General features: G+C 37.8%; 1 protein-coding gene across 7 annotated transcripts in view; it reads left to right on the top strand.

The window, feature by feature from the left end:
• SLC38A1 (solute carrier family 38 member 1) overlaps positions 1–19,135 on the top strand; it is a 67,026-nt gene that overhangs the window by 36,676 nt on the left and 11,215 nt on the right. For all 7 annotated transcript variants that reach the window (XM_019653080.1, XM_019653077.1, XM_019653079.1 and 4 more), the window contains 7 exons: positions 11,950–12,023; positions 13,699–13,791; positions 14,105–14,186; positions 15,341–15,423; positions 16,858–16,916; positions 17,048–17,164; positions 18,396–18,475. In XM_019653080.1, coding sequence (XP_019508625.1) covers positions 11,950–12,023; positions 13,699–13,791; positions 14,105–14,186; positions 15,341–15,423; positions 16,858–16,916; positions 17,048–17,164; positions 18,396–18,475 — 588 coding nt within the window. The remainder of the gene's footprint in view (positions 1–11,949; positions 12,024–13,698; positions 13,792–14,104; positions 14,187–15,340; positions 15,424–16,857; positions 16,917–17,047; positions 17,165–18,395; positions 18,476–19,135) is intronic.

Genomic DNA, 19,135 nt, shown 5'->3' with positions numbered 1-19,135 from the left:
TGGCTTCTCCAAGATGCCCAAACCTTCCTTCATCCCCAGCTAGCACTCTACTCTCCTCAGCATTCTTGTCAAATATTGATTCAATTCATACAGATATTTCTCTTAAGAAGAGTTGGAGATGGAATGGAAGAGCAGGGAGAGTTAGTGGAGATAAAAAATGAATGAAAATGTGCAGGAGGGTAGAGACAGTTTGGAAATATAAAAGAAAGGTAAGAGATAGAAGAGAGTGAGGAAGAGGCCAGCAACAGGAGGAAGGACTGGGGAAAGATGATTGGCCATCTTCCTACAGGCCGTCCCATCGGTAGGAAACAATATGTTTCCTACACTTGGTCCAAGTCCCTTGTACAGGAGTTTTAAATTTTCTTGTAGGCATTTTGCCTCAACCAGCATATATATTTGTGAGTTTTGGAGTAAGGGGCTGAGGATTGGTGGGAGATGCTGGGAGATAAAAGCAGGACTAGTAATAAAGACGACTTTTCCTCCAGTGTGGGAGCTTTTATACAGACTGTTCTGCTTATTTAATTGAGGAGGGTAAAAGTTTTATATTTTTAACTGGGTTTACAAGAGGAAGAATTATATAGTGTGGTGAGCCTCATATCCATTATGGAAGGAGAGCGACATGGCTGGGAGAGGAGGGGTGTGTAGTTGAAAATAATTTAACAACACACACCCTGGTGAAGTAAGTAATGCCCTAATATCCTGCGGAAGTTGACAAAAGGAAGTAAATAAGACCTTGTGTTTGTGCTGAGAGCCAGTGTCTCACAGGAATGATAATAGTTCAACTGTAAATGTTCACTGCAGTCTCACCTGGGCAGCTGTGGGGCCCATGTTACAGGCAATCACGCAGTAACGCTGGCATGGCACTCCACCTGCAGACAGTGTGGCAGGCAGTATGGTTCTAGATCAGCAGTTGTGAGAAGCAAAAACACTGCGATGTATATATCACAGAGCCAGAGGTCACAGCTTTAAACCGTTGCTGCTCCAAGTGTGAGCCATGGACCAGCAGCAGCAGCATCACCTGGGAATTTGTTAGAAATGCAGACTCTCAGGTCTCACCCCAGACCTGCTGAATTAGAATCTTCATTTCAACAAGATCCTAATGTAATTCATGTATACACATTAAACTTTGGCAAGGGAGAGGAAGGGAGAGTCATACTGAGGAGGGTTAGTCAGGGTTCTCCATTTTTTTGAGAGGAACAGGTCCTGGAAGAGTTGAAAGCATTCACATGTGTGCAGCCCCAAACCCCCTCATCTGAGCTATTTCGGGATCTGTAGCAGTGACTGATGCTTTATCTCCACCTCTTCCAAGGACTCTGATGCTGGATGGCGAGTATGCCAATCCATATAGAAATATATGATTTCTTGTTATATAGCTAGGCTTTTAAAATACAGGAGTCTCATCTCCCTTAAAATGTTGTAGGGTTGGTTTTTTTTTTTGGGGGGGAGTATAATTTATATACAAAAAAATTCCCCAATTTAAAGGATTTGGTAAGTTTACCCAAATTATAGTTGTGAAATCACCAATCACAATTATGGTATAGAACATTTCAATTGCCTTAAATGCTTTGGTTCCATTTATTGTCACAACTTTCCGTTTTATTAGCATTTGGTACTTTAGAAAATGACATTTATTATAACATTGTCCATATAATCTTTGGGTAAATTGTGGAAGAACAAAGAATTGCAGTCTTACAATATGATTCAAAACAATAATGAAGAAATGTTTTTAACATAGATGTTTAGATGTTCGTTGTAAGGTCTGAGTCAATATATTCTTGCTGCAAATAGAGTAAATGTACCTAGAACCACTGTCAGGAATATTTAAGAAATCATGGAGAGCAGGAGTATCACTAGAGGACTGGAAATGGGAATTTTTTATCCCAGCTTTCTAAAGTGGTAAAAAGTAGAGCAAATTGTTAAATAGCTTTTATGTGCAATTACTGCAGAAAATATTGTTCTGTGGAGACCAACAGGGTTTTCCTAAATAGTTGTATTAAACTAACTTCATCTTTTGAGATAAGAGTGAACTAGTAGGTCATAGGACTGCCTTAAGCGGACTGTATCTTGATTTTAGCAAGATATTTGGCATAGTCTCACATGACTTACAAATGAGATTCTAATATTTGTAAGTTCACTTATTCTTAGCTAAGTGTTTGCTGTGTTTGGCACTGTATGTAAACAGGACAATAGGTAAATAGGACAGGCTATGACTATGATTTAAATTGTCATGACCTGTCTGACTGTCCAGTAATGCAGAAACATAATAAAGCAATAAAATAAAAAGATTACTCTGGCTGCTGGGTGGAAGATGGATCAGAGGGGACAAGAAAAGGAAGACAGAGATTATCACAGTTGCCCAGAAATTAAAGATGACTGTGGCTTAGATTAGAATAGTGGCAGTGGAAACGGGAGGGGAGGTATATAGATTTGGGATATATTTGGAGGCGTAAATGATAGGACACTTGCCAATGAATTAGATATGAGGGATGAGAGAGTAGATGAGAGATCAAAGATGACTTCCAGGTGTCTAGCTTGAACAGTTGGCTGGGTGATGAGCCATTTCCCAGATGGTCTTGTTCTAGTCAACGTTAGCACCAGGGCCTTGGATGAAGGCAGATTCAAGATATGAAACTTGAAGAGGTAGTTGATACATAAGTAAAAATGATCAACAACTTAAAAAGATATCATAAGACAGGAAGGATAAAACGGAATGGAAATAAGTGCAGAGTCCTGCACTTAGCTTAAAAAAAAAAAAAGAAGTAAACAGGATAGAACCAGGAAGATTTGCCTAATTATAATTCATACCAGAAGCTCAATAAGAATGAAAGGTGACATGGCTGCCATAGAAATGAATACTAAACTAGGTTGCCTTAAAAGAAGCATGATATCCAACTCAAATTAATAATTTACCATGCTTTGTGCTGTGTGGACCAAAACTGATGTGACAGCATTATGCTTTTCTTGGGACACAACCATTTAAAAGGATGGGTGAGAAACTGGGCCAAGAATGAGATGTAAACAGCATGAACACTCCATCACAGGATGAACAGCTGAAAGAATTAGAGATGTTTAAGTCAAGGAGCACAATCTTAAAATGAGCACCATCAGATGAACTGTTAGGTGGAAGAGGGTTTAGATTTCAAGGAGATTCAAGTAGGTCTAGAGAGGAAAATGAGGACCCAAGGGTAGAAATAGCAGCAGTAGTTTCAGCTCGGCCTCACAGTTCCAATGCACAGCACTTTCCAGAAGCAGGATGGGTTGCATATGTGTTCCCTGTCAGAAGACACTTTGCAGACTTCAGTGCCTATGTGTTGGCATGGAGCAAAGAGGTTTCCTGTCCTGAGTGAAAAGCTGGACAGGGTAGTCTCTAAAGGCCTCTCCCTAATCCAGGAGTCTAGAATTCTGTTTCTAACAAGCCTGTGTCTTCTCAGGGGACACAAAATCTTAGGGGACACAAAATCTTTTAGGATGTCCTTGCACCACATCTTCCGAAGTGTTGCTGACACAAGGTTCTCCAAGGTTCCTTGACCGCATTCTTCCCAAGACTAACTCTCCTGCCAGTGCTTCCCCAGGGCCCATCTCTAGTTACATTTTCTAGATCCCTTGCTCTTCACGGCTGAACATAAGTCTGAAATATCAACACCTTGACAACTCAGTTACCTATTGCTGGGATTTAGTTCTCATTGAAACATACCTTTACCACAAGCAGCTTTGCCCCAACCATATTAAAAATTTTGGGGTGATGCCAGAAACATGGCAGCATGAGGGGTTACCCTTGCTCTCTCCCCTTGAAGTTACAACAAGCTGAACAGCTATAATTCAACAAAGGAGTCCTTACACAACACACAAATACCTCTCAGAGACTCATGGTTGAAACATCTGAAGTGAACAGGGGAGGAGAGGAAGAAGTGTGGGTCCCAGGAGAGGGGAAGACTCAGGCTGCAGGTGTACCCTCTGTGCCCCCCAAGCATTTCTGCCTGAGTCATCATCATACAATACAGTTGAACCCAGCAGGTGGGCAGAGGCCTAGGGGCGAAACCGAGTACAGAAGCATGACAACTATAGTCACGAAGCCTGGCCACCTCCCCACAACCCTCGAGGAGCTCGCCTCCCCCACACCCTCTCAATGCTAGCAGCAGGCCCCAGAGGAAACTGTAACAGTGCTTTAAAGAGCAGAATATGTACAACCCTGAGACCTGGAGAGAGAGTTCCTGAGTGGCACACACAACATGGCTAATCCCAGTGACAAGGGAGGAAATATAGGGGTGTGGCAGCTATAGTCTGGGAGTCACCATTACTTGGTGGAGAACAAAGACATAAACAGACTAGTGGCCTTTTCCAGCCCACACTGCCCCACTGCCCCCACCTTTCTAAGCTGATTCCAGCAGGGGCACCTAAGACTGCTCCGGCAGTGCAGCTCTACATCTGGCTGTAGGGGCAGCACTGAGATTTCAGGGGCTCAGAACCCCATGGTCTACCACATTGTCCCATGGGGTTGGTGTCCTGAGACCCAGGTGACCTGGTCAAACAGGAGACACCTACCTTCCCGGGAAATCATCCACCAGGAAAAGCCAGAACAGGGCAAGAGAAAATAAAACGTTCCAGTGCTACCTACTGGAAGACAACCTGCTGCAGAATCCTCTCCCGTAGATGCCAAGGAAGAGAAATAAACCCTCAATTACCATGAATAACCAAAGTAACAAGGCAACTCGCAAAGAAAATGAAAAATCTCCAGAAAATAAGCTTAAAGACATGGAAATTTGTGACTTACATGATAGAGAATTCAAAACTGCAGTTCTGAAAAGACTCAGTGAGATGCAAGAAAACTCAGGCAGTTTAATGAACTCAGAAATAAAACCATTAATATCAAAGAAATTGATTTTTAAAAAAGAGCCAACTAGACATTCTGGAGCTGAAGAACTCAATAAAAGTGATGAAGAATGAAATAGCAAGTTTATGAAATATAGCTGACCAGATAGAGGAAAGAATTAGTGATATCGAAGATAGAAATCTGAAATGACAGAGATGGAAGAAGAGAGAACTTTTCTAGTGCACATGGAACGTACTCAAGGGTCAACCATATGTTGCAACACAAAACTAGCCTCAGGAAATTTAAGAATATTGAAATCATATCAAGCATATTCTCTGACCACAATGCTTTGAAATTGGAGATCAGCTGCAAAAATAAAGCAGGAAAAATCACAAATATGTGAAGATTAAACAACATGCTACTAAAGAACAACTGGGTCAAAGAAGAAATAAAAGGAGAGATCAACAGATACATAAAAACAAATAAGGAAAATACATTGTATCAGAATTATTGGGATACTGCAAAAGCAGCATTAAGTCAGAAATGTATATCATTACAGGCCTATCTCAAGAAACAAGAAAAATCTCAAATAAACAACCTAACATGACATCTTCGAGAACTAGAAAAAGAAGAACAAATGAAACCCAAAGTCAGCAGAAGGAAGGAAATAATAAAAATTAGAGAATAATTAAATGAAATAGAGAACAAAAAGACAACAGAAAAGATCAGTGTGACAAAGAGCTGGTTCTTTGAAAAGATTAATAAATTGACAAACCCCTGGCTAGACTCACTAAGGAAAAAAGAGAAAAGACACAAATAAAACCAGAAATGAAAGAGAAGTTACCACAAGTACCACAAGTTACCACAGAGAAATACAAAGGATCATACAAGAATACTGTGAAGGACTATATACCACCAAATTCAATAACCTAGAAGAAATGGACACGTTCTTAGACATATATAACCTTCCTAGGCTGAATCATGAAGAACTGGAAAATCTAAGTAGACCGATCAACAGTACAGAAATTGAAACAACCATCCCAACCTCTCCAAAAGCAAAAGTCCAGGACCTGATGGCTTCTCTAGTGAATTCTACCAACCATTCAAAGATGATTTAATACCTGTCCTCCTCAAACTCTTCCAAAAAATTGAAGAAGAGGCCATACCTTTTAACTCATTTTATGAAGCCAACTGATACCAAAACCTGGTAAGGATAACATAAGAAAACTACAGAACAATATCTCTGATGAATACAGATGCAAAAATCCTAAACAAAATACTAGCAAATTGAATACTACAATATATTAAAAAGATTATTTATCACAATCAAGTGGGGTTCATTCCAGGGCCACAAGGATGGTTTAACATTCACAAGTCAATCAATGTGATACACTACACAAACAAAATAAAGGATTAAAATCATATGATCACATCAATAGATTCAGAAAAAGTATTTGACAAGATACAACATCCATTTATGATTAAAACACTTAACAAAATGGGTATACAAGGAAAATACCTCAATATAAAGGCCATATATGACACTCCGCTAATATCATACTTGATGGTGAGCACCTGAAAGCTTTTCCTCAAAGATGAGGAACAAGATGGATGCCCCCAATCTCCACTGTTATTCAACATAGTATTGGAAGTCCTAGCCAGAATAATCAGGCAAGAGAAAAAAATAAAAGGCATCCAAATTGGGAATGAAGAAGTTAACTTCTCACTTTTTGCAGATGACATGATTCTTTATATAGAAAGCCCTAAAGACTGCATCAAAAGACTGTTAGAAACAATAAAAAAGTACAGTGAAGTTACAGGATACAAAATCAATGTACAAAAATCCATTGCATTCCTGTATACTAACACATTTCAGAAAATGAAAAAAACAGTCCTTTTGCAATTGCAACAAAAAGAATAAAATACCTAGGAATAAACTTGACAAAGGATGTGAAGGGCTTATACACTGAAAATTATAAGACATTATTAAAAGAAATTGAAGAAGACACAAAAAATGGAGAGATACTTTATGTTCATGGATTGGAAGAATCAACATAGTTAAAATGGCCATATTAGCCAAAGCAATATACAGATTTAATGCAATCTCCATCAAAATCCCAGTGGCATTTTTTCAAGAAATAGAACAAAAAAAAATCATCAGATTTGTACAGAATCACAAAAGATCCCGAATAACCAAAGCAATCCTAAGAAAAAGAACAAGGCTGGAGGTATCATACTCCCTGACTTCAATTTATACTACAAAGTGACAATAATCAAAACAGCATGGTACTGGCAGAAAAACAGACACACAGGCCAATGGAACAGAATTGAGAAATCAGAAATAAACCTACATATATTTGCCACAAGGGTGCCAAAAAAAAGTCTACACATTATAAGAAAGGAAAAACTGTATTAAAATTATAATACTCAATATAAACTGATGACAAAAGATGAATACAAGTTATGTGTATACTTTTTTTTGGCACCCCCAGTATATGGGCAGATAATTTTTAACAAAGGAGCCAAAAACATACAATGGAGAAAAGAAATCCTCTTCAATAAATGGTGCTGGGAAAATTGGAAAGCTACATGCAAAAGAATGAAGCTAGACTGTTATCTGTTAGCATATACCAAAATTAACTCAAGATGGATAAAAAACCTGAACATCAGACCTGAAACAATAGAAGAAAGCATATGTACTAAACTTATGGGCCTTGGGTTCAGAGAGGATTTTATGAATTTGACCTCAAAGTCAAGGGAAATAAAAGCAAATGAGTGGGATTATATCAAACTAAAAAGCTTCTGCCCAACAAAAGAAATCATCATCAAAACAAAGACGCAACCAACTAAATGGGAGAAGATATTTGCAAACAACACCTCTGATAAGGGGCTAGTATCCAAAATATATAAAGAACTCGTACAACTCAACAACAAAAAAACAAACAATCCAATTAAAAAATGGGCAGAAGACTTGAACAGACACTTCTCCCAAGAATATAAACAATCGGTCAACAGATACATGAAAAGATGCTCAACTGCACTAGCAATTAGGGAAATACAAATCAAAACCACAATAAGATACCACCTCACACCTGTTAGAATGGTTATCATCAACAGGACAAGTAATAACAAGTGTTGGTGTGGGGAAAAGGAACTCTTGTACACTGCTGGTGGGAATGTCCTTTTGTGCAGCTGCTATGGAACAGAATATGGACGTTCCTCAAGAAATTAAGAATGGAATTACTATACGACTCAGCAATCCCTCATCTGGATATCTACCCAAAAAATCTGAAAACATTCATCCGTAAAGATATATGTACTCCGATGTTCATTGCAGCTTTATTTATGATGACCAAGACATGGAAACATCCAAAGTGTTCTTTGATAGATGATTGGATAAAGATATGGTACATATATACAATGGGATATTACTCAGCCACGAGAAAAGATGACATATTGCCACTTGTGAAAATATGGATGGACCTTGAGATTATCACGCTAAGTGAAATAAGTCAGACAGAAAAAGTCGAGAACAATTATGACTTCACTCATATGTGGGATATAAAACTGAAGCAACAAACAAACATGACAAACAAAAACTCACAAACACAGAGAACAGTTTAGTGGCTATCAGAGGGTAAGGGGGGAAAGGGGTGGTAGATGAGGGTAAAGGGAGTCAAATATATGGTGACAGAAGGAGAACTGACTCTGGGTGCTAAACACAATGCAATAGATAGATGATGTATTATAGAAATGTACACTTGAAATCTATATAATTTTATTAAGCAATGTCACCCCAATAAATTTAATAAAAAATTAAAAGAAAAAAAAAACCTTTTGGTCAATGGTTAGCAGTGTGAAAGCTTATAAGATATCCAGGTGAAATGAAAAAATGAATCACTTGTGTTTCTCTTCTATAGAACAAGAATACCAGCTTATGTTTCACTCTCAGGAAACCACAATTATATGTACAAATATCTAATTGGACAAATCCGGGCACAATCATGCTCAAAATAGAAGAAATGTTCAAAGAAGTCATTGTAGTCTCTTGAGTCATTCCTCCTGCTGTTTTTTGTTGCTGCTGTTAGTATTGAATTTCTTTTGGAAAAAAAAAAAACTCCTCCCCCAAGCGGGAAAAAAATTACCACTCAGGGAATACTAGGAAAGTATTTAAATTAAAAAAAAATACTAAAGTTGATAACTTTTAAATTCTTAGCAGATCATATTAACTTGCTGCTATTTTTAAATTAAATTTATTGGTCTTATATGGGTTAATACCATAAGGTTTAACTGTACAAATCTATATCATCTGTATATTGCATTGTATACTCACCACCCAAACTCTAGTCACCACATTTTGACCCCCTTTACCCTCTTCATCCTCCCCTCCCCTTCCCCCTCTGGTAACCACTCTTCTGTTGTGTCTCTGAGTTTACTTCCTTTCAGATGTCACATTTTCTGTCTCTGATGTCTCTGACTGGATCCCCTTAAACTATTCTAGGGTCTATTATGGCCAATGAGACAATTTATAGCTTCTCTCTAAGAACCTAAACAAAGCGGTATACTTTTCTGAATTTCAATCCCATTAATGCTAGAATCGGTTATAGCCTAAAGCAGTCTTAGAATTTTACATACAGACGTGGCCTCTTAGTGATAGAAACTGAGTTTTGTTTTTATCAGTTTTCAGTCTTTGGAGGGAAGATCTATATTTTGGGAGAGATGGAGAGGAGAGTTTTCAGAGGTTGGGTGGTTAAAGGCAAGGCTATCGAACTCTCACTACAGGTTCTTCATCGGGGGTGCAATGTCTTATATCTTAAACGCAGGACTAAGGGGGTTGTTTTCATTACTGTGGGAGGACCTCATTCTGCTGCTAAGTGTGGAAAAGAGGACAGGGGAATTCCCTGCTAAAATCTGCCCTGACCAACACGTTTCTCCCACTTAAAAAAGAAAAAGAGATGATCACAGTTTATGAAGAAATCCTTTACCTCTTGTCAAGGGCCACAGGCCACCTGAGCATCAGCTACAGAGACTGAGCCTACTAGCATGCATTAAGAGGCAATCATGTGCTCCAACCATGTGGTCCCACAAGCTACTAGCTGAGGGAACAGAAGTTTCCTTAGAATATTTATTTTGCTAATAAGTACCCAGTTCTCCCAGGCTTAGAGCCTTTGGTTAATCATTATGTAGACGTTAGTAATTATTCCTTCTGCTACACACATAGCTCCTACAAAGTCATGCTCTTTACTCATTAGCATGGGGCCAAGTGGTAATACCCCCTCTCTTCCCCAGATCAGTCCCTCTCTTCCCCAGATCAGTCAACAGGGCACATGGTCACTCTAAAATGGCACATGGCTAATCCTAAAATTGCATTCACCCTTTCCCCAGCTGGGAAGCCCATGCTATTCTGTGCCACACAGAAATCCTCTATGGCCTGTCACATGCACATGTACCATAGAAGTTACCGGTTAGTGTTCTGTGCCTTCAAAAATGTGAGTGAACTCTGAGTAAAACTCAAAGCTTATTTCTTCCACATAAATATTGTTTATAAGATGAAAGAAATATAATACCACAATTGTACCCTATATCGTATTCTCTGGCAGAGCATATCAAATCATGTTCCATTACATACCTTAAAACTACTGGGTTGCTTAATAAATGCTTGCTGTCACTTTCTTGTACCCCTCCAACAGAATAGATAATAAGGGACTTACCCTCTTAATCACCCTCTGACTCAAGGATCTTAGCTAAGTCGATATATACCTGAATACACTTCCTTATAGTCATATCTTTACCTAAATTCCCCTTTATCAGCTGGTCTCTTTATTAACCTGCACCCAAAGTGCTAGGTTTTCTATTCTTTCTCCCCGTGTTGGTTTTACCGCTGCTGAGCTCTGTCCCTCTTATGTTTTCTTGCCAGTCTCTGGCAGCCTATCTGCTCTGCAGTTGGCCATTCTGTATTCCTCGTTGATCTACTCTTGGCTGCGTTGCACAGAGAAACAATGCTGTAAGACATGAGAGAGCTAAGGAGCAATCCTCCTGCCTGGGGCAAGGGAAGGCACCAGAGGTGACATCTAAGCTGGGCCCACAGGCAGTGGTTCAACAGGTGTGCGGGGTGGGGAAGGGGGTTGGGAAGACACAGCCCACACAGAGAGAATTGCATGATGTGCCAAGTACCTCTCAAGAGCACTTGCTAGAAAAATAATTGCCTTAATTACTCAAACCCAGAAAGAATTGCAGTAATGTATTGTTCTAAAGATATATTTCCCTACACCAGGAAGTGACTGGTTTCATCTGGGGGACTGGGATTTTTTTTTCTTTTCAATACATAGGCTTTATTTTCAATTATTACATCTTCTTTAAACAAATAATTCAGAAATCATCTGTGTAATCACTCACATCATTTTAACTGTGCTTTCCCTTGAGGAGGGTTGGATAATGAGCCAGATGTACTAAAACAAAAACATGAGTTTGTCATCCAAAAAAGTATTTTCCTTGTACTTGATTATCAAAAATTTTCCATCAGTTAAAAGAGGTGCTTATTCTTTCAAGAGGAACCAGGTGCAAAAAAAAAAAGTGAATTATCTCAGTGGTCCAATGTGCAGGTTCAAAAACAGCCATAGAGTAGTTAGATGAAAAGAACTTTAGACGTCATTTGGCTTATGTCTTTATATTATAAGTGAGGAATCTGGGGATGGGAGAAATTGAGCCAGTTGCCCAAAGTCACATGGTCACTTACCCTAAGAGTCTCTGAAAGCATTTCCTTCAGCCTCCCCACTTCCTACACCCCTTTCTCACACTTTCTTACTCAGATGTAACAGAAAGGGCACCATAGTCTGCAAAAGCTTTGTTTCATAATGTTGTTTTAAAGTCATCCCATCTGAAAGGATCCCAGAGAGAGCTATACAGCCTTTGCTTTAGGTAAAGGATTTGAAGTGTTAGTTACTCATATTCTAATGAGTTCTTTATTTGTTAGACCATTTTTATTGAGGATTTTAAAGGGGGTATGATTAATAGGTTCTAAAATTTGGATGCCATCAACAAATAGTGTTAACCATATAAATAACCCCCTGCCCTTCTAAAGTGTAAGGTCCGAGTATGTTCTTTTATAGGTATTACAAGACTTATTTTCTTTGCTTTAGGATACTTCTGTCTTCAGTGACACTGCTGTCTATATATTCAATAAACCTTCTGTTGATCTGTTCAAAGGAAACAGGTAAGCTCAGACTACCTCTAATTTTGTTAAAGCCAGGGTGAATGATTCTGATGGTGATATTGTGAACAATGGATACTCTCTGTGTTCAGCAACTTGATTATTAAAGAAAAAGAGTACTTTGACTTACAGTCACTGGAAGACCTGTTGTAGTATTTACCTAGAGATATAGATGCAGCAACACATAAATGAAATTGCCGTGAACAATGAGCAAATAGTGTTGCTGTTTAAAGTGAACCCTTGATTATACCTGCTTTTCTAGTTTAAGATGACTTCATTTTTAAGGCTTTGGTTTTTCCTAGGGTTTTTATAAATCCAGATCCAGGATCCCATGTGTTTATATTATGTTATAAGTATCCAAGTTTTAAAAGTAAACAGAGCTCTCATTCTTTTGTGCATATTCCAAGGAGAAAGATGTTACTCCCGAGCAAGCAAGCAACGTGGGAGTGGGTGTGCTATGAAAAGATTCCAAGTTCTCTGGGCAGTGTAATACCTGAAGTGTTTATCTTCTATTCCTGGGATACTGGATTTTGTTTGTAATACTTTGACTTTTACATTAGCTGAAACCACATTGGCCAGCTATTACTGTATATAGATAACTCCATTTAACTGGAACATTTTGTGATAAATTGAGGATCTAAACATTTTCTAGTTTAAACACCAGTCTTATGAGAGATTAAACAAAAGTTTAATTTAGCCTGACCCATATTGCTTTCTGTGAACCTTTTGAAAATGTGAGCTGAACTGTCATAAGAAATATAAACACTTTTTTAAAATGAATGGTTTAGAATCTTAGGATTTATTGAGATGAGCTAGTGAACACTTTGGAATTTTGCTATAGCCAAATTATTCTTCAGACAGACTTATCTACTGCTCTCCTTTGTGAGTTGTTTATCGTTTTAAAAATTTTTTCAACTATGGTTGACATTTAATATTATTTTATATTAGTTTCAGGTGTACGGCATAGTGGTTAGACATTTATATAATTTATGAAGTGATTCCCTGATTAGTCTAGTACCCACTTGGCACTATACATAATTATTACAATGTTATTGACTATATCCCCTTTGCTGTACTTTATATCCGCTGTGACTATTTTCTAACTACCAATTTGCATATCTTTGAACTAAATTTTAGAATTCTGATGTCGTGACTATTACACATTGCTAAAGCTTCTTATTACTACTACTTAGGACACATGAGGCATTGATGGAATATTATTAAGATAATTCTTTGTTAGCATAATCAGTTCAGGTAATTAATTCAAAAGGCACCTTTTGTCCCAACCATGAGGATTTTTACTTTTAAGTCAAATCTTCATTTTTACGATACCAGACATGAGAATAAGATCAGAGTGGGAATTTCCCCTCAGTAAAGTAGAAAGACTATTTGAGGCAGTGAAAAATAAGTCTGATGACCTAATAGTTTAATTAAGTAATGCTTTTGTAGCCAACCTGAAAAAGGAGAAATGGTGGTAATGTCTGACATTTTCAAATGTCAGAGGTTGTTTTATAATGAGAGTGCCTTAACCCTTGCAAAGCCAAAAGGCTATTTGTGCGATTTTGAGAAAGACATGAAATAACTTAGGGAATAGTCAATAGCGTGATGAAATCTTGGCTATTTTTAACTTTTAGAGCCCTGCCATTTCTTGTGTTTTCAAATATGATTTTTTAAATAGGCTGCATGGTTTATGAAAAGCTGGGAGAACAAATCTTTGGCACCACGGGGAAGCTTGTAATCTTTGGAGCCACCTCTCTACAGAACACTGGAGGTAAACACAACAAAACATGTTTTTCTATATATAACTTTAAAGTAGGTAAACATTATTATCTTTTCTAATTCCGGTGGCTGGGTGGTCACATGAATTTCGTAATTCAAGAAGTTATCATTCTCGTTGCTAAAATGGCACATGGAAAGTAAAGCCGACAGCAGTCACTTATTTAAAACCAAGGATACTGCAAGAGTTTCTAAAGCTGTCTGTGTCTTATTGAAGGTTAGTCTAAGAACGAGCTGGTAACCTTTTATATAGCTTGCAACATGAGCCGGAGTATCTTCTTTCTAAAAATGTTCTCGTTTTCCTCTAGCAATGCTGAGCTACCTCTTCATAGTAAAAAACGAACTACCCTCTGCCATAAAGTTTCTGATGGGAAAGGATGAGGCATTTTCGTAAGTGATAGAACTTTTTTTTTTTGTAAGATGACTACAATGGTTTTAATTTAAATGGGGGCTAACCGAAAATTGTGTTTTATAAAAATTGCAGAAACAAAGTTTTTTCCTAGGTTGCTTTTTTCTTTGTTTGTTGCTTCCCTGGGATTAAATAAATGAAAGAACCACTTGAATCTGAGCATTTGAAAGGTCGATTCATCTGTCATGCTGCAAACAGTAGATGCTGCATTTTCCCAAAAGCCTGAAATCTATATTTAGTTTCTGTGAAATAGAACAGATATGGAGTATTTTTAACACTGAAGTGGAAGATGCAGAAAAAATTAAGACCCTAACCTCTTTTGGGCCGGCCGAGTGGCTCAGTTGGTTAAGAGCTCGCTCAAGAGTTTGAGCTCTGAGCAACAGTGGTTCGAGTCCAGCCCGAGCTGAGCAGCCGCTGAGCTGCCAACAGGTAGCAGGATGGCTCAGCTAAAAAAAAAAAAAAAAAAAAAGACCCTAACCTCTTTCTTAAGGAAGGGGCATAGCGTTTTGGGAATAAAATTTACATGAGTCAACCTCATTCAATATGTAGTTAACCCTGGAAAATGTTGCAGCTACATTTGGCACATCCGTTATGTTTTGACTCTTTCTTGTTGAACAGTTCTTGTCAGCCTTAGTTTCTCTGTTTTCTTTCAAAGGAGAATCGTAGCAACCACCATGCCCAGTGTTCTATAATCAGGATTCAAGGTCAAATGCAAGAGATTAGGGAGAAAGCAATAACAACCTGTGGTGACCTGTTTTTTGATATTAGCCAAGCAAAACAAAAAGGAACTTTCTCTTTAAATAATTGATAAGACAAGTTGTAATCTGACAGAATGCCATGTGTGCATTCAGCTTTGGAACCACATCAATAATTCAGAGGAATGCCGCATTTTAGCCAATGGGGGAGGAAAAGAAAGCAATATCCCTCCTGCCATCACATGGGAGAAAGACAATAGTAAATGAGTAGCGGTTGGGTTAAAGTGTTTGGATAAAACTTGAATAATGATAAAAGAAATTAATGTTAAAAATAAATAATAATAATAAAAATAATTAAAATAGTTTGTGAAATTTTACACTTAAGAAAAAAAAAGTTTCTTTCTAAGAAAATATGACCTAGCTACTTCAATGTCTTTCAGAGCCTGGTATGTGGATGGACGTGTCCTAGTGGTGATCGTTACCTTTGGCATAATTCTCCCTCTGTGTCTCCTGAAGAATTTAGGTAAGGAAAGATCTTGCTTTTATCATAGTCTTTACAGTGCCCACATGAGTCAGAAACCTAAGAAAGTGAACAACTTCGCTTGTTCACTTGTAAAGATTAAGTGAATGATAAATTACAAGTATTAATCAGTCTCAACTTTAATATGGGATAAAAACATTGGTCAGTATGTGACGTCTCTATGAAGCTGTAGAGGGGAGAAGGGAGGCTCTGGGACCAGCAATAGTGCTATTTCCAATGGCGCAACTTATAGGCTTTTTGCGAAAGGTCCAGAAAATGGAATTCTCCTCATACGAGGTTTTAAATATCCTGATTATTTAGACAAGTACTCTTAGACAATCACTCTTAATTATTTAGACAATCACTCTTAAATTATCAAAGTCTATCCAGTCTCAACTATTTGCCTTACTGAAAGGGGGAGAAAGAAGTGAAAAGTCAAAAGTGGTGAACAGTCACTAAGCCACATCCATTTGGTTTTGACTTTTTTGTATGTGTGTATGTGTATGTGTATATTTGTGTGTATTTTGTATGTGTATATTTGGAGATAAGTGTACTTGATGTTATGGAAATTTCATACATTGAATAATGTGGCCACACTGCCATCCAATCCAAAGCCTCTAACATGCATTTCCATTAATTCTAGGCTAATTCAAGGCAGGCATGTAAAGTTCTTCTCCAAAGCGTTGCTAACCATAGCTTTTTGTTGTTTTGTGTGAAAAACATCAAGCCTCTGTAGCTGTTCTGTAAGCTGTTCTGTATGTTCTATAAGTCGATTTTTAAAAACTACTTAATTTTCTGGTTTCTGGCTCTGTGTTTAGGCTTTTCTATGTATGTACACGTAGCTTTTTTCAGTTTAAGTAGAGAAGGGCTCTTCTCCCCCAGGGATGAGAATAGTGCAGCCCCCCAGAGGCCACTTAACTCTGCCTTTCTGGAGGTTACGGTGGTTGGAGATCTCCCAGGCATTCTAAGGGGAGCAAGGTAAAGACCTGCAGATGCTCAATTTTTCCCTAGAAATCACTCCATCTCCTCTGTGCATGCCCTTCATCTAAGAAGAGAAATATTGTGGCTGATATTCATTATGCACGATAAGTGCATAATAAAGAGGAGCGGATTTGGCCATTGGTTTCCATCCGAGTACAGCGACAGAGACCTATGGCTAAAGTTGGGAGGCTCTTTTTCCCTGAATTCTGGGACTCTGTGTCCTCTAGTGTGCCAGGGAGAACTGAAATCAACACGTAATATAATGTTTTTGTTTAAAGTCACCATTTTTGCCAAATAAAGTGGCACTATCAAATAATAAACCTTGTATTCACATTGGCATGTATGTATATTATTGGAGCCTCAAACTATTGCTTAAAAAATGCATTGAAAGAAATCAGGTGGTGGATGAAATGATAATATTTTTTAAATAATATGTTTTTAAAACTTTTTTTTTAGGGTATCTTGGCTACACTAGTGGATTTTCCTTGAGCTGTATGGTGTTTTTCCTAATAGTGGTAAGTGCGGGTTGAAATAGTTGGTTTGGATTTGCCATACCAATTGTTACAATATCATGTAACTATTATTCATTATTTGGCTTTATTTGATAAAGTCTATATATTGTGTTTCCTATATTTTTTAATATCAGGTTATCTACAAGAAGTTTCAAATTCCCTGCATTGTTCCAGGGCTAAATGCAACAATACCTGCTAATTTAACAAATGCCGACATGTGTACGCCAAAATATGTTACCTTCAACTCAAAGGTAAGTTTCCTTATCCTTTCAATACTATAAACAGGAGCATTTTTATTAAGAGCATTGTATTTCTCATACTTGTATCAATTAAACTGTTTTGAATATATTCACTTCCACATTCTACAATCCATTTAGAGACCTTTGAGAAATATGCAAATGTTATATTTCCTGTTCCCTCTTACCCAGTTTAAATGTAGGACAGCCTTATGCATTTTCTGTGAAAATCTTTCTCGATAATTGTCTCAGCTCTTCTCTTCCTTATACATCTTTAAAAAGATTAATAACATCCATAGGAAGCCCACTGCTTCCTATCTGGTGGTGACAGAAAGGAATAGTTCAAGCTCCCCCAGCTTGCACAGTTAAAGTATAGACACCACCACAGACTGGCACTTAAGAAACTTTCATACTATTGAGATATTGTTAATAGTATGGGTAACAGGGGACTATGGAACCAGTTAGGCTTAGATTAGAATCCTCAGGCAAGTTACCCAACTCCATGTGTGACAATCAATGTTCTATTCTGTATCTTACATGGTCGTTTTTAGAATGTGCCTGATACAATGCTCGGGCAGAATTAGAGCCTGAGAAATGTTACTTTTCCTTCCTTCTCTGCCAGGTTCTTTTTGCACAAGAAGTTATATTGAGTTTGAAAGTCTTATCTAAGAAAACTAAATCAATCTCTCTCCAATCTCTCTCTCTCTCTCTCTCTCTCTCTCTCAACTCTAAGGATATAGCCAAAGTAGTGAATATGGAAGTAATTTTCTTTTTAGATGCCATCTTTTCAGTCTGATCTGATAGACCCTATCAAGAGCAAAGAGCAGTAAACTAGAGGTGGGAGTCCTGGACCTGTCACCTAACCTGTTGGAGGGAGTCAGGAGAACAGCAGTGGTGTGTCCACTGCTCAGGGTTGTTGTAGGGACTCAAGAGATAATGTAGGAAAAGTGCTGTGCAACCGGCTAGCATCATATAAATCTGGGTTACGCTATGCCTGGAGTATCTAAAATATGCTGTAGGTGAGCTGAATCTAAAATCCCTGTGTGCCAAATGCCTAATGTCTCAAGCTAGATAAGCTCTCTTAGAAAAGCTGCTTCTATTTTAGATATCAAAGCTCTCCTAATAACCAAGTAATCCAGGGATTCTAAAGAGCTGTCAGATAAAAAGACAGTTTAGAAATACTGGAGCTATAAAATATTATGGTAAAAACACATTTTCTTAATATTATCTTTTTTCTTTCAACTAGACTGTGTATGCTCTACCGACTATTGCATTTGCATTCGTCTGCCATCCATCAGTCCTGCCAATTTACAGCGAGCTTAAAGAGTAAGAGATTTTTTTATCTTAATCATTTTACATTCCCTCATTAACAGGAAAGCACTGTGTTAAAATAAACAGACTCATGTAATGAACCCTTGTGGACTCATCACCCAGATTCAACATTTACTTTCTGCCCATCTTGAGCAAGTTACTCTAAGAAAATAAAAGAGCAAGAGAAACCAGAAACCTGCAGTATATTTTGGCCATAAATATATAAAGTGGACAAACTATGTGGGCTTTATTGTTAATTTGGTTTTTCAAAAACTATATCACTTAGGAGAGTTCAAATATTTGTGTTGCTTTATGTGACTCGTGCTTATTTGGCAAGTAGATAATAATAATCTTCAGATTCAACCGTAAGCTGCTGAATACACTGTATCTGATTTGCCTGTTGGTTTAGGTGGAAAAGGCTGGTAAATCAGGCAGAAAGAAATTAATGTTAAGACCACAAACCAGACAAAAGAATATTGTTGTTCATTTTAAACTATTAAGATGATTCTATGGATTTGTTTTTGATTGCTGTTCTAAAGAAAACTAAAGGACTGCTTATACATTTCCTCCTGGGTTCTCTTTTTAGCCTACTGTTATCAGATGTTCTACATAGAAATTGTCATTGTGGCATAGTCTTAAGCCCTGAAATGATATAGAATATAGCTATCTATTCTC

Source organism: Hipposideros armiger, unplaced genomic scaffold, assembly GCF_001890085.2.
Source record: "Hipposideros armiger isolate ML-2016 unplaced genomic scaffold, ASM189008v1 scaffold_194, whole genome shotgun sequence".
Classification (NCBI taxonomy): domain Eukaryota; kingdom Metazoa; phylum Chordata; class Mammalia; order Chiroptera; family Hipposideridae; genus Hipposideros; species Hipposideros armiger.
The sequence above is the reverse complement of the archived record's forward strand: the minus strand, read 5'-3'. Positions and strand labels throughout refer to the sequence as shown.